Raw genomic sequence first — 15,151 nt, forward strand, 5'->3', positions numbered from 1 at the left:
ACTCCACACCATATAGTAAAGAGTTGAGGTCAAAATGCTTATACAAAAATAGTTTTTTGATGATTGTTTTGCAATGATAAATGGTCTACATTGGTGGTTATGTCGCTTCTCGCAGCCGGTCATCCAAGGTCCTCATCAGTGGTCTCCCGCTGCACATTCGTTTCGACAACATCGACGCCCTGCTCTCGCAGTACGGCAACGTGCAACATTGCGACAAAGCCAACTCGCGCGATGCCAACACCCAAGCGGTGTTTATCACCTTCGAGACCTCGGAGCAAGCGCAACAGTGAGTATGACCGCCTCATGCAACTAACTGGGATGCACATTATGTCTGGTTTTAAACCCATTGCAATGCTTGGCTTTTTATTACTTTCTCTTCCTCTATCCGATCCGATCGAACGTTGCATGATTCTGTCGGCTGCTATTCTCATACTGCTCTTTGTGGTCTATAGATTGACTTGTTGGTAATATGTCGTTATTTGGGAAATTAACATTTGTTTTTATATGTATCTAATCATGCCAGTAAAGCTATCATTACAATGTGTATCTTCACAATAACCGCAGAATTAGTTCATCGGGTTAAAATTGTGATCAAAATTATAGTTGTTATCGAAGTTCATGTTTGAGGTACTTAAAAATTTACTTCAGTTCGATTACTCACCCTTAAGGCTTCGTCACACAGGTGCGTTTACCGAGCGGCGCGTGAGCGGGGCGTGAGCGTTTTATATGTAAAAGCGGCGCGCCCCGCTCACGCGCCGCCCTGAAAACGCGCCTGTGTAACGAAGCCTTAGTTTACTCGGGTTCAGCGGGCGGCAGTAACTTTTTATAATATAAGTAATATATAACTATTATAAAACTTTTATAATTTCACCTATTTCAATTCTGACAATTACTATATAAGCAGTCGGTTCCGAGTAGGTAATAAGGTGCTTTAAAGAAAGTAACATACTGACGCGGCCCCTCTGTTCTGCAGTACAGCTTAATAACCATTTAACCTCTTGCAGTACTTCTTAGAAATGTATAATGACATTAATGATGACAGATGGCCGCCTCAGCGCTAACTATACTATCTTTGCATTCGGTGTTGGTATTGCACCGTAATTAGGATAATCTTGGATGGAGATGGGTTTTGGTGCTAAGTATTCCCGATGTAATTGTAGAAATGCACGTACATATAATTATTATGAATATTATGAAGGTAATGCATGCATGCACAATTTTAATGTTGAATGGAATCAAGTAAAAATTGTAGCATCGCCAAACAGATATATTGAAGATCAGAGCGAAGTTTCTACGAGAAGCGGCCCTATTCTATCTGCCAGTTACGAAGAGTGATTCCTAATCGACAGTGTTTGCTAGTGATGAGTGACTCCATCATTTTTATGTTTACTTTGCAAACTATAGTGTAAAGTTTTCTAATGGGCGTGCGTTTTCGTGCAGGTGGCGTGTTGCTTTTGAATCTGTATGTGCCATGCTGAAAAAGCTGGTGTCCATCTCTGTTTACGTAGAAGCGAAAGTTACGTTAACGGTAACTAATTAAAGTAATTAATATTAAATTTCCTATTGTTGGGTGGCACTATACGAGGCACAGCCGCGTGTCGAAATTATGTTACGTGTACTAAAAGCGGCCTAGCTACTCGTATTATTTTTAGCACCCGTGTAATAAAACGGCAACGTATTCTCAGGGGCGGCGGGTCATACACGAATCATGATCTAGGGAATTAGTGAGATGTCGTGCAAAGTTATATCAATTTGCAAATCGAATAGGTACCCTATCTAATTCTTTAATGACTTGATTGTGTATCTAGCGCAATCCAATAATCAAAGACAATGTTGAAGGCAGAGTTTTTGTCACATAAAGCAAATGTAATTACAAAATTATTCCATGCAGCAAGTCTTGATCACGTTAACTTAATTGTTTCAGGGCCATCAACGGTTTAAACGGCTACGAGTTGGAAGGGAGTCGTATGAAAGTGGAGGCGGCAGAGCAAAACGCGCGAGGCGGACGACGCGGGCGTCCGGGCGGCGGCCGCGGCGGCGGCGGCGCCAGCGGCGGCGGCTCGCGGCCCACGGACTTCCCGCTGCGGCTGCTGGTGCAGAGCGACATGGTGGGCGCCATCATCGGCCGCCAGGGCAGCACCATCCGGCTCATCACGCAGCAGAGCCGCGCTCGCGTCGACGTGCACCGCAAGGACAACGTCGGCTCGCTCGAGAAGGCCATCACCATCTATGGCAACCCTGAAAACTGCACTAATGCATGCAAGAGAATACTTGAGGTCATGCAGCAGGAGGCCAACAACACAAATAAAGGGTAACCTGATTATACATTTGTGGCTTTTAAAATATGTGTGTTATGTTAATCGTAAAATAATATTCGTTCAATTTTTTTTTCAGGGAAATTTCGCTGAAAATCCTAGCGCATAATAATTTAATTGGGCGCATCATAGGAAAAGGCGGCACTACAATCAAGAGAATCATGCAGGAAACTGACACAAAGATCACGGTGTCTTCTATCAATGACATCAACAGTTTCAACCTCGAACGTATCATAACTGTGAAGGGAACCATTGAAAATATGGCAAAGGCAGAGTCACAAATTTCAGCAAAGTTGCGCCAAAGCTATGAAAATGATTTGCAGGTAATACATAGTGCCTAGTAAAGGAGTCTCCCTACATTTGTTAGCGGAACCGCATTAGTCCGATCAGAAATGGCCGTCAATAATCTAACAGCAACCGTCCCTCACAACACAACTTAAATTTCCTCCACAACATCGCGTCGGTTAAAGTGGAGACTGCCTAAAGACAAATCTATTTTAGTAGTGTAATAGGTACCTACAACCTACATTATTATTTTGGTTTATTAGGTGCTGGCGCCTCAAAGCATAATGTTCCCGGGTCTGCACCCCATGGCGATGATGTCGACCGGGCGCGGCGGCTTCTGCGGCGCCACGCCGCCGTTCCCGCCGCCCATCTACGCTCCCATGGCTGGCCAGGGCGGCGCGCAGCAGGGCGCTGGTGACTCGCAGGTATCATCTCGACAACGATTCTCACTACATCATAATAACAATTAACAACATCATAATATTCATAATATTAACTCTATGGACAACAAAGTCAGAAATAATGAAATTTATTATTATTTGTATGTCTTGTCCTTATCTCGGGACCATGGGACGGACCTTTTAGAAGCGTGCGTGGGGCCGAAGGCAACAGCATTTAAGACACTTTAATCTAAAAGCAAGGGATACACGTGGCGGATACCATCCCCGAACGCACAATGTGATACATCCGGAGATGGTCCCGCCAGGTGCAAAGACTTGCAGTGCAGCACTTTTGTGCTGCGATGGGAACTAAGGTCATGAGTCATGGGCTATAGATTTGAATGTTGGATGGACTGGATAATGGGTTATATTGTTATTATAATGCGACTAGAGTTATCCTATTCCAAATAGTTCACCAATAGAATCCGCATTCTATTGGTGAACATCATCTCATTTGTCAGATTTGGATGAACTTGACAAGCCCTGTACTTTTCAACTCGAGTGAGGTTTCGCTCTTTTCTGTAGCAATCTAGTTGCGTACTCTAAAAATTATGTAAACTACAAATTAGATATTTTTATATGAACCACCACCATATATAAATAAATATATATACATAAGAATTGCTCGTTTAATTTAAAGGTATAAGTTTAACATTCACTGCCAAGTTTTCGTAACGCCTACGCTCGTAGCCGATCCCAGCGTTTTCCAGCTTTGTAGAGGAAAGCGTCTACGAACAGCCCGGCACTCAATGTGTTAACACTGTCCTATTGATCCTGTGTTTGTTGTTTAGCCATTTTGATGACGGCAGTGTGCCTCAATTCTCACTGCTTTATCCTATGAAAATTTAGTCAGGGCTTTCTTCCTTATCTTATTCTTAATATGTTGGCGGAACAGGAGACCACGTACCTGTACATCCCTAACAACGCGGTGGGTGCCATAATCGGCACGAAGGGCTCTCACATTCGCAACATCATCCGGTTCAGCAACGCGTCCGTGAAGATTGCGCCCCTGGAGCAGGACAAGCAGCCCGAGGGCCAGAACAACGCCCAGCCCGAGCGCAAGGTCACCATCGTCGGCAGCCCGGAGGCTCAGTGGAAGGTGAGCCTTGCTGTCACTGTTGCCAGGTTCCAGGTTCACACCGACACCTCATCTCATTCTGATATCATTCTATATTGAGAAACTTAACACTTGAGATAATATTGTCCTTACACTTGAGATTATTATTATAATACTAGGATTATATAATTACGTAATTGATCAATGATATGTCAAATTGGTAGTCTCTGATATGCTAATACACATCTCCATGTACGAGGGGCGTTCAAAATATTCTCGGTATTGATATCTTACAACCTCTTCTAAAATTTCTTTCGCTACTGGCCACTAAGGTTTATTCATTGAAATTAAAAAAAAGTATAATTCGAACCGAGATGTTCTTTTGTTTTTCTGCAATTGCTGAACAAACATGAACATCATGTGGGAATTGACAATGTTAACTAAATTAGAACATCGATGCGTGATAAAATTCTTGACAAAACAGGGTAAAAATCAAAAAACCATAAAAGAGGAAATGGATTGTGTTTACCGTGAGTCTGCTCCTTCTTTATCTACCATTCAAAAGTGGTCAAGCGAGTTTAAACGTGGAAGGGAGAGTGTTGAAGACGACCCTAGACCTGGCCGGCCTGTAGTAGCTACTTCACAAGAAAATATTGATAAAGTGGAAAAACTTATATTGGAAGATGGTCGAGTGAAGGTAAAATCTATAGCACAAGTAACCAATCTCTCTATTGGTACCGTACATGATATTATCCATGACCATCTTAATATGTCAAAAGTAAGTGCAAGATGGGTTCCGCGAATGCTGACTCGGCTTCAAAAAGACATGCGTGTAGCTTGTTGTTCCGATTTTATTGACCTGTGCGGTGAAAATCCTGATGAGGTGCTGCAAAGAATAGTTACTGGAGATGAAACCTGGGTTCATCATTATGACCCAGAGAGTAAACAAGAGTCCATGCAGTGGCACATTAAGGGTTCAGCTCATCCCAAGAAGTTCAAGGTCATCCCTTCAGCTGGCAAGGTCATGACCACGATATTTTGGGATTGTGAAGGAGTATTACTGATCGATTATAAAGAAAAAGGTGTAAATATCACAGGACAGTACTACGCTAACATTCTACGTCAATTAAAGGATGCAATCAAAGAAAAGAGGCGAGGAAAGTTAACCAAAGGTGTTATGCTTCTGCATGACAACGCCCCCGTCCATACTGCTCATATTGCCAAGGCAGCTATTGTTGAATGTGGGTTTGAAACTATTACTCACCCACCGTATAGTCCGGACTTAGCCCCCAGCGACTTCTTTTTGTTCCCCAATCTTAAAAAGGATCTGCGTGGAAATAAATTTTCCGATGATGAAGCATTGAAGGCGGCAGTGGAGGAGCATTTTTACACCAAAGATAAAAAATATTTTTATGCAGGATTAAAAAAAATAATTGATCGATCTTTTAAGTGTATGAACATAGGGGGGGAGTATATTGAAAAATAAAAATATCAAACTTTTCGTACTTGTTTGTTTTCATTCTCATACCGAGAATATTTTGAACACCCCTCGTATATGTATAAAATGGAGCTTATCACTTTGCAGGCTCAATACCTTATCTTCGAGAAGATGCGGGAGGAAGGGTTCATGTCGGGGTCGGACGACGTGCGGTTGACCGTGGAGATCGTGGTGGCGTCTTCGCAGGTGGGGCGCATCATCGGCAAGGGCGGGCAGAACGTGCGCGAGCTGCAGCGCGTGACCGGCTCGCTCATCAAGCTGCCCGAGCAGCCGCAGCAGCAGGGCCAGCCGCCGCAGGACCACGACACCACCGTGCACATCGTCGGCCCCTTCTACAGCGTCCAGGTACCATCCTATTTGTTTATCATTACCTTTTACACTTTACTCACTGACTGTTACCAAAAATGTAGGTTGTTATGTTGATTCATTGTCAGGAATTTTGTTTTTTACTCTGTAATTCTTATATATCCTTGCCCGGTGTCAAATTAATCTATTTAGGAATTGAGATTAAGGGGAGAGGTCTTTGCCCAGCAGTGGGACACTAAAATGGGCAATTCTTCTTCTTCTCTTCTTTCCATCCTGTACGGCTCGAATCTTTTCCTTCCACTTACTCCGGTCTGGTCGTTAAATTAGTTACGCACCTATACCTAGTTTAATAATTTACAGCGCATCGCTCGTTGTCGCTGATGATCCATGATTTACTTTCAGGTTATCGTTAGTTTTCTAATATTGCATTGCACTGCGAAATATCTAAACTATGTGTCTTTACACCATGTAGTCACAAAGTCCACATGTTATATACCTATGTTACGTATATAAGGTCCGCGTTGAAGATTGTGTGTTAATCGTGTCTAGGATAAGTATAGAGTTTAAATATGAAAGTGCAATGCGAACTCGTTTCTTTGTTAACATGGCACAGTGTGGCGTTACTAAGGTTTTGACATTTTGTAGCAACCGCCTGAAGCCGGGTGAGCCACGTAAAGGAGTATGCTCAATACTTCAGAATGAGCAAATGAAACTGCTCTACATTATGGCCATGGCCTTTAGTGATAAATGGCTTTTGGCAACTGGATAGGTGAGTGTTACTTTCCTATTGGTTTGACTCGGAACACTTGCGAATGTTATAAATTGATATACTTGTTAGGGCATTTTTTTTGACTTGATATTAGTATAATCGTGGTAGTGGACTTTTGTGACTACATGTGAGTTTTTTCTTCACAGCGTACGTAGTGTACAGTCGCCATCCAAAATATCGAAGCGGCCAAGGTGCTCACAAATAAGTATCTGACACGCCTCTATTTTCAAGTGCTTGTGCAGATATTTTTGAGCACCTCGGCCGCTTCGGTATATCTGATGGCGACTGTACATCCAACCAGGTTTTCACCCTAAGTACATACATAGATTCCTACCGTTTTTATTGCCTCTTTTTTCTTTATTAACTAGTAAATAATTAGAAAACTAAAGCCAACAGCATTAATTAATTTGGACGCCCTAAAACTTAGCGTCTCATAACAAGGTTAGGGAATTTGGTGGCAAATTAAATACTATTACAAAAAAAATCGTATACTTGTCGACCAAGTAACTGACAGGAAGTAGCGCAGGATCGGGACTGGTGACACGCTCTCGTTTCGGAGGCCAAGATTCACTTTGGATCACTGAGTCTAAATAGTTAGTTTAGTTGTACTTGTCGACCATTGATCGTTTATTAGTCAGCAGTAGTAGCGACTAGAACAACGCACTAAAAGTAACTGCCGCCCTCTGATACTTTTTCAAATGAAGATACATATATCAAAAGTGCCTTCTAGGTACATATACCAAAAGTATCTTCAACAAAATATAGAAGACTAAAAGAAATATAACGATTTTTACATTGCAATCGAGTTAAACACGATAAGTTTGAATTAAAATTGTTGTTAACGTATAGCTCCAGCGTAGGTTTATGAGGACCATTGTAGGACCAGGATTAAAGGGGCAAGTGTCATGTTGTTGTCGTCGTGAACGAATTTGTTTTTAGATGTAAACAAACATTTGACGAATTTTTAAACTATGGACTCTGCAAGCGGAAATAATTTAAATAGTTAATTGCAGCACATGCGAATGGCTTTGATTTATGGGCGTTTTTTTTTGTTGTCCCCTACACTTTTTTTCAAATTTGGGATTTTTTATGTTATATCTACTCAGAATCACGAGCTCTTTCTATCCTAATAGGAGAAAAAAGTGTCCTAAGGTTTTTATTTCCATTACGTCACCATTTTTCATAGACTTTGTATGGCGGTCGCGGAATGGAAAGATCGAAAAATTTATGGAAATTTTAGGACACTTTTTTTCTCCTATTAGGATAGAAAGAGCTCGTGATTCTGAGTAGAAATAACATAAAAAAATCCAAATTGAAAAAAAAAGTGTAGGGGACAATAAAAAAAAACGCCCTTATATGCGTTTTATATGTATAGCTCATGATTGTTCAAAAGCAAAATGTAATTACAGTGTATAGTTTCATAGAAGACCATAGACTATAGTAAGACATAATGATCGCTCTGATAGTGGTTGTGATTCGCTACAGGTATGTAAGATTGTAACGATTGTTGTGTTGTCCACAGTCGGCTCAGCGGCGCATCCGAGCGATGGTGGCGCAGGCGAGCGCGCCGGGCCGGCACCGCCGCGCCGCGCCGCCGCCGCCCGCGCAGCAGTAAGCCGCCGCCCCCCGCCCCCCGCGCGCCCACATACCATCTCACCCTCACCGCTCGACCCTCGCTCCACCGCCAGCCGCGGCCGGCCTTCGCTGTCTGGCGAGTACCCCCAGTGTCGCCCCCAGTGTGTGACTCGGTGACCTTGACGGTACTTACCTCGTAGTTAGACATATTCATAAGAAACTATGATAAAGTTGCCGACTTGATAGATTCTGCAAGAGTTGTCCGACTGTTGCGCAGGCAGGCTGTTGTGTTGGCAGCATATTGTGTCCAAATGTTGTTGTTGATATTATTGTAGTGAATTGTAATTAATAACTATTGATAAATCCATATTTTTACCCCGGGATTATATATGTTGATGATGATTAATAGTTGAATATATACTATTCATATACACTATTTTCATAACGATATAGTGCCACTTAAGTATATGAATCTAATGCCGCGCATATAGTTTATTGTTATAGTTTTCATACCATGTTATTCTGCTACATTATAAAAGAGTTGTCATATACCGCAATAGTTAATGATTATGTTCTCTATACATATACACATGTTGTTAACAATAGCTATATTATCACTCCATTTTTATACAAACGAGAAGTAAATATTTTGTTTTGTTATAAAATAATAGATTAATCTGTTATAATCACTACACTGTTAATATAATTTAAAGGGTGTGTGGGATACAAACCGACTACATAGGAACGGATATAAACATGATATGGCTTTACCGAGGAGGCTCAATGAATGAACAGACAGATGCTTTTGCGAGTATATTGTAATGATTTAAAACGATACAGAATTTGCATTTCTGCATGCATGCTGATAAGAATGTTGTACAATGATTATACAAAATGAACGTGTGCGTCGGGTGCGAAGTAAGTAATCCAAAGAGAGGCCGCCTGTCTTGTGACGGACGGGCCGGCCGGCAGCGAGACAGCCTTGACTAGACTAGCGCGCAGGGCGGGCCGCCGCGCGCGGCGCCGGCCGCGGCCCGCTCCGCCGGCGCTCCCGCGGCCGCGGCCGCGCGGGGGCAGCCCTGCCCTGCCACGGTGATGATAAATCCACCTATGATGGATATAAATATTTTTGATATAATAGTAATTGTTGGAAAGTAAGGAATAAACGTACGAGTTTTAATTTGTAAGTGATTTGTTGATCGTTTTCTTTGTAATTTTGTCTTTGTTAGCTTTATGATGTTTTCTTGTATGAAACTATGGTAAAAGATTTTGAGAATTTAGAAGACACCGTAGCGTTTAATGGTGCCAGTGGAAGCGTATTGTTTGAATCTATCGTGATATGTTTTATTATTGAAATGTACGATTTGTGTTACTATTGTGCCAAGTGAGATATTTTAACTATGAGATATTAAGATTAAGTGAATAATATCAAAATTAATGAAAAGCTAAGATATTTATATTTATAATTGTGATAATAATATATGGAAGTTTTGGCAAAAAGAATGTTAACATTCTTATTTTCATTTAGGTTGCTTTCTTTTATCGACTAGATGTAATATCCCAAATGCATTAAAATAATTTTCATATCATTTTGCCTAAAATAATATACTTAAAAGCTGTTGCTAACAGGTTTCGCCTATAGTAATAAGCCCGCGGCGGCGATGAACTAAATTTTATATCTTCCTATAGGACGTAATTCATTTTGACACAAAGAATTTGTAATGCTTCCACATATTATTGAAAATAATCTCACATTTGGCATGGATCCTTATAGCGTTCCAGTATTATTTAGGATTGGCGGTATAATCCGCGATACATTTATCGTGTACATGATGGTTCGAGTTATATTCGATAGCCTCTTCGCGCCGCCTGCAGTCCATCCGAGGCTACTGACTAGGCGGCCGGCGAGGCGTTCCCGTACATGGATGGGCCGACTGTTATGATATGCTGAAACGTTAAAAGGTCGTAACATTAGACTTACACATCAGACATGTAATAATAAAACACACCCTTGTACCACTAATATTGTCTGCAGGGAGCGGCGCCCGGCTCGCGACCGGGTGCAGGCACGCGCGCCTCGAGGCGAGCGCAGCTCCCTCGAGTGCTTGCTATGTAATGTATTCGCTTCCGTTTGAAATACTTATGTATGTACGGTTGTCGACTTCACTTAATTAGTTACTCATGGGTAACTTGCACAGTGATACAGAAACCTCGAGCTCCGCGATCAGACCGGAGTATTCGCAACTGACATGTAAACCTTGGACTACATAGCAAATAGAGCTATAGCTACTTAATGTTATCAATTCATTTGATATAGAGTTTACAGTCTAGGAAATAACGAAAGACTGACAAATCAATACAAAATAGTGCTTCTTGGCACTCCAGGAACATCAGGACTTAGCCCAGTTGACAATAGAAGAAACTGACTGACCGAGCTGGCAGTTCTTACAGAGTACGAAACTAATGGATTCCGTGTAGGGCAGTGCAGTAGCGAGCATCTGTAAATACGTTGTGTTGAAAAAAATAAGTATTTGTTTTGTAGCTTTATTGGACAAGCTATTTGCGCGCTGGTGTACTTTACAATCAACAATCGGTATGTTATCTGACGAGTTTACTTGCGCGCTGGTGTACTTTACAATCAACAATCGGTATGTTATCTGACGAGTTTATTTGCGCGCTGGTGAACATCAAGTAGGTATGTTATCTGAGGAGTTTTCGCCTAGCTTGAGACGAGTTGCGTTGATGGGACAGAGACAGTCGGTGCTAGACAAGCTGGCCAGTGCGTCTGTTAATGTTAACAAGAACCGAATGTCGCTAACTCATCGACTGACTGCATATTTTCTGTGCTTGTATTAGGGTGCTGCTACACGTATCGTGATTCGGCGAATATTCGTGATTGCGTCTCTTTCATTTCCCTTGGATAGCGAGAGACGCCATCACAAATATTCGCCGAATCCCGATGTGTGGCCGCAGCGTTACACTACCGCACGCTTAACAATTTACGAAGTTCCTTTTCGGGTATTTATTCTGAGGAAAATGACAGCATTAATCATACATTCCAATACATGACATCAGAGTTGTTAAAGGTGCTGACACATTTTTTAGAATTAATATCTAGGTGTAATCTTTGCTAGTCTCATTAATTTTTCATCAAACTATAAATATATTGAGGGAAAACTATTGAAACCAGAAGATGCCCACCTGCTATAGGGCCAAAGATAGATCCCTGACTTTGCTTTATCCGTAGTAGTTTGGTCCTTTTCGTGTTTTTGTGTGATGTCGTGCAAACTTCTGCTCGGCAAAAGATTGGATACGTTCGTTCTGCCGAAATGTAAAATAATTAATGCTTATTATTGGTGACTCAATTTACCTTATAAGGATTTGTAATCTAAATTGACTACAAAATTCAAAATGCAAATTTATTAGTCATGGTGTTAGCAGTTTATTCTATACTTCAATGTAACACATCCCATTGTAGGGAAATAGTATGCATTCTTAATGTTGCTGTTAATTATAATGTGTTGAATCGATTTAACGTTCATCTTGGTGTAACATTTCACATCATCATCATAATAATAAATACACAAGTATTGTTAATATTATTATAATTATACTGGACAAAAGATATCGGCCGCTCATGTGTCGTGCGGCGCGTTGCGCGTCCGGCAGTGCGGATATGCGCCGCAGGACGCATCGGGCGGCAACGACCCATCGGAGTAAATGTACGGTTACTTTCACCACAGGAAAAGTGTACATATACAGGCATGTTGTTTATTCCTTCCAAATATAAAAAGAGGGTACATTATGATTTGTAATGTGTTAGGCTGCAGAAATAGTTTTAGTTGATTAATTGTATCATTGTGAAGTAGTGTTAAGTTGAGGTATGACGCGGACGGCGCGCGGCGCGCGGCCCGAGACTGAACTACACCCCTGCCGCACGCGCCGGCGCATCCATTACTTTACATGTCATTCTCGCTATTGATATACTGCGTCATTCTTGTTTGATGGTTCTACTGTTATTTACATATTTCTTTCTCATGTGTGTGTAACCACTGTTTTGTGCATTTGGTGTGTGATCGACAGCATTGATACAATTTTATTATGAACGTTATTTAGCGGAGAAAGTCGAGCACACATAGCATTTTTGGTACCTAATTTAGTTTACGTATTATTACTGTATTTGTTGTAACTTGAAGTTGGCGGGGATGTGGAGCACTCAATCTATTGTTCGTATGTTACACTCCCTTCAGTCTTAATATATATTGATGTTCCATCGAGTCTATAGCTAATAGTGTTTGTATGTATGTAAATGTACGTACATGGCCGGAAGGAGCGCGGCCGGCGCTCCGTTTAGATAGAGGAGCTGTTATTGTTGCTTGTAACATAAACGTATTAAGGTCCAATATACATACATTTTATCAGTTATAAACGTTCAACTTCAGTGTTTGAACGCACATTTCACCAAAATTTTCTTTGATTATTGTTATTTTTAGAACCATTTTAATTGGTATAAGTTCTGAAACTAATAACTACCTCAATATTACTAAATGAATATGATAATTATCTTTGTGCATGTTTTTGGGAACTGACTTTGAAACGAAAATTCAATATAGATAAGATTGCTATTTTAAAGATAGTAACAGAAAATTGTCAAAATTAGGTTTCTTATCGTAATAAAAGTATGAAAATTTTGTACTGTTTTATTATTTTTGCCTTAAATCTTATTTGACACTTCGTTTTTAACATTTTGGACGCCAATGACCGATATATCCGCACCGTAGGTTCAACGCCAAAGACCGATTACTCGGTCACAGACCATAGAGCAACATCAACCTACGTGCATTGCATATACTTCAATGATGTGGCGTCTGTGACAGCTTGTGTTTGACACGGCGTGGAAAAGGTTAAGGGATCTCTTCCAGTTAACCTTTGAGCATTTGAGGGAGAATTGGAGACGTAGACATCCGTACTCTACCAATGGGTTTATGTATAAAGTAAAATCTGTCGACACCGAGCCTTTATAATTTTATTTAGCGACAGTTACAACAATGTCGATATCTCATCCTACAAGACTTATCTTTTCCCACTTCACCGCATCTGGCTGGTGTTTAAGCCTGTTTTAACATTAAAACAAAAACAACTCTATTTGTATTCCTATCTTCAAAATAATGAAAAATGTTAGGTAGAAAAGGTAAATTTACTCGTACTTATAAACCACTTGGAAATGGTTACTAAGTGCCTAAATAGTATAAAAATCTACCCATTTCATTTCGTATCGTACTCTACTTACAAGGCTAAATCCTGTAACGGTACCTAAGACACGCTATAAATAATGGCCTATTATGAAAACATTTTTGGTATTTTAGGGAGAGCGACACAGCGCATTTCTGGGGTTTGTAAAGCAAAACGCATTGTTTTCCGGAAGGGGTATTGGCAGGGGCGTGCTGTTTTCTAAAAATATCCGTAACGTTGATTTGAAAAGGAACGCTGGCCATTTATCTATAGTTGCCGGAGTGGATGGCACTGTCGGTTTAATTGTATAATGTGATTTCGATTTGTTGCTCGTTGGCGTGCTACTTGCATCTGTCTTGTTTACATTTGTCTCGTTTGCGGGTGAACTTTTGTCGGTTATAATCGAGCTGTTTGCATTTTCACGGCTTGTGTTAGCTATTATTGTTTTAGTTTTATTGGTTTCAATATAGTCTGCGGTTTTATTCGACCCTCCCATAACTCCTGACCTGCGTGGATTTTCTGCAACAATAGTATTAATTAGATTATTGAAAAGTCTAGAAAATGACCAATAGATGGACGAGTTCGTTTGAGGGCCCTCTCGTTAGGGGTCATCCATTAATTACGTCACACGTTTAAGGAGAGTGAAGGGATCAAGAAAATGTGACATATTGTAATAAGGGGAAGGGGAGAGTCACAAACTCTTAATGGAAAGCCAGATATAAAGTGTTGAACAGATAATATGATTCAAGTTCAAGGGAAAATCGTATCAGCATTCGCATAATAAGTATGCCTATATGCGCATTTTTGAGTTGTCTCCCAGATATTTATATGAATAAAAGTAACAGGTAAAAAATGACTATAAAACATTGTAGAATATCGACTTACGGTAGTTACTTCTTCGCAATTGCGTATTAAAACGTCGGCTACCAAATAGCTGACTGGTTTTCCTTGTAGCTTTCCTCGTTAAAGCTGCGGTTTTCGTAGTAATTGTACTCGTTTTAATTTCTGTTGACAAAATATTCAGAACTTGTCACAATTTAGCACACCAGCCAGCCTATTATGGATAGCTTTATCCATCTTTATCCACGTGATAAAATAACTGTCACTGTATAACACCGTGGGAAAGAAAGTGACGGACACCGTTTTATCACGCTGTCACGTAGACAAGAACGACCATCATATCCGTACAGAATGCTCGGCACCGTAACAACTATATTCATCTACCATACGAAACCACGTAACTTCTAGGGGTACAGCGTCATCTATACTCATATAGGGGAAACGAAACCACAGGCGGTATGGTGCGAGGACATAATATTATTTGCACTGATCACTGACTTAATATTGCAATAGTGAACGTTTTCGATCGCTAATGGTTCTTTTAAAATAGGGTTAAATAGTTTTATTTAAATTAGTAGCCGAAGTATACTTGAGCTAAACAATCTTGACCCCGTTTCTTTTGCACATTTTAATCTCTAAGTTTGAATTTTTTTCCATTGTAGGTACTAGTCTATTATTTAAAAAAAATTAAAGATGTTTGTCGGTAATAGTAGATTGTGTAACAAGGGAGCATAATAGCGAGGGATACAAGTGTTAACGCCCAAGATGGAAATAATTTTGCTACCATGTGACACATACTGCTTTTCACATCACCTATGAGGAAATTATATGTAT

The 15,151-nt window shown here is 40.6% G+C and overlaps 1 protein-coding gene and 1 long non-coding RNA gene across 8 annotated transcripts in view; both read left to right on the forward strand.

Annotated features, from left to right (window-relative positions):
- LOC134661332 (insulin-like growth factor 2 mRNA-binding protein 1) overlaps nt 1-9,167 on the forward strand; it is a 98,928-nt gene extending 89,761 nt beyond the window's left edge. For 4 of the 7 annotated variants that reach the window (XM_063517354.1, XM_063517359.1, XM_063517358.1 and 1 more), the window contains 6 exons: nt 1,925-2,311; nt 2,395-2,638; nt 2,864-3,025; nt 3,936-4,139; nt 5,683-5,940; nt 8,193-9,167. In XM_063517354.1, the coding sequence (XP_063373424.1) occupies nt 1,925-2,311; nt 2,395-2,638; nt 2,864-3,025; nt 3,936-4,139; nt 5,683-5,940; nt 8,193-8,285 (1,348 nt within the window). In that variant the 3' untranslated portion in view covers nt 8,286-9,167. Of the gene's footprint in view, nt 1-115; nt 287-1,924; nt 2,312-2,394; nt 2,639-2,863; nt 3,026-3,935; nt 4,140-5,682; nt 5,941-8,192 lie in introns of all 7 variants that reach the window. The other 3 variants (XM_063517356.1, XM_063517355.1, XM_063517357.1) reach the window with 1 other exon arrangement.
- Nucleotides 9,168-9,306: 139 nt separating this feature from the next.
- Nucleotides 9,307-12,328, forward strand: LOC134661267 (uncharacterized). Its single transcript, XR_010097944.1, has 2 exons — nt 9,307-10,838; nt 10,941-12,328. It is a non-coding gene; the product is annotated as an uncharacterized LOC134661267 (long non-coding RNA).
- The last annotated feature ends 2,823 nt before the right edge of the window (nt 12,329-15,151 follow it).

Source organism: Cydia amplana, chromosome Z (genome assembly GCF_948474715.1).
Source record: "Cydia amplana chromosome Z, ilCydAmpl1.1, whole genome shotgun sequence".
NCBI lineage: Eukaryota > Metazoa > Arthropoda > Insecta > Lepidoptera > Tortricidae > Cydia > Cydia amplana.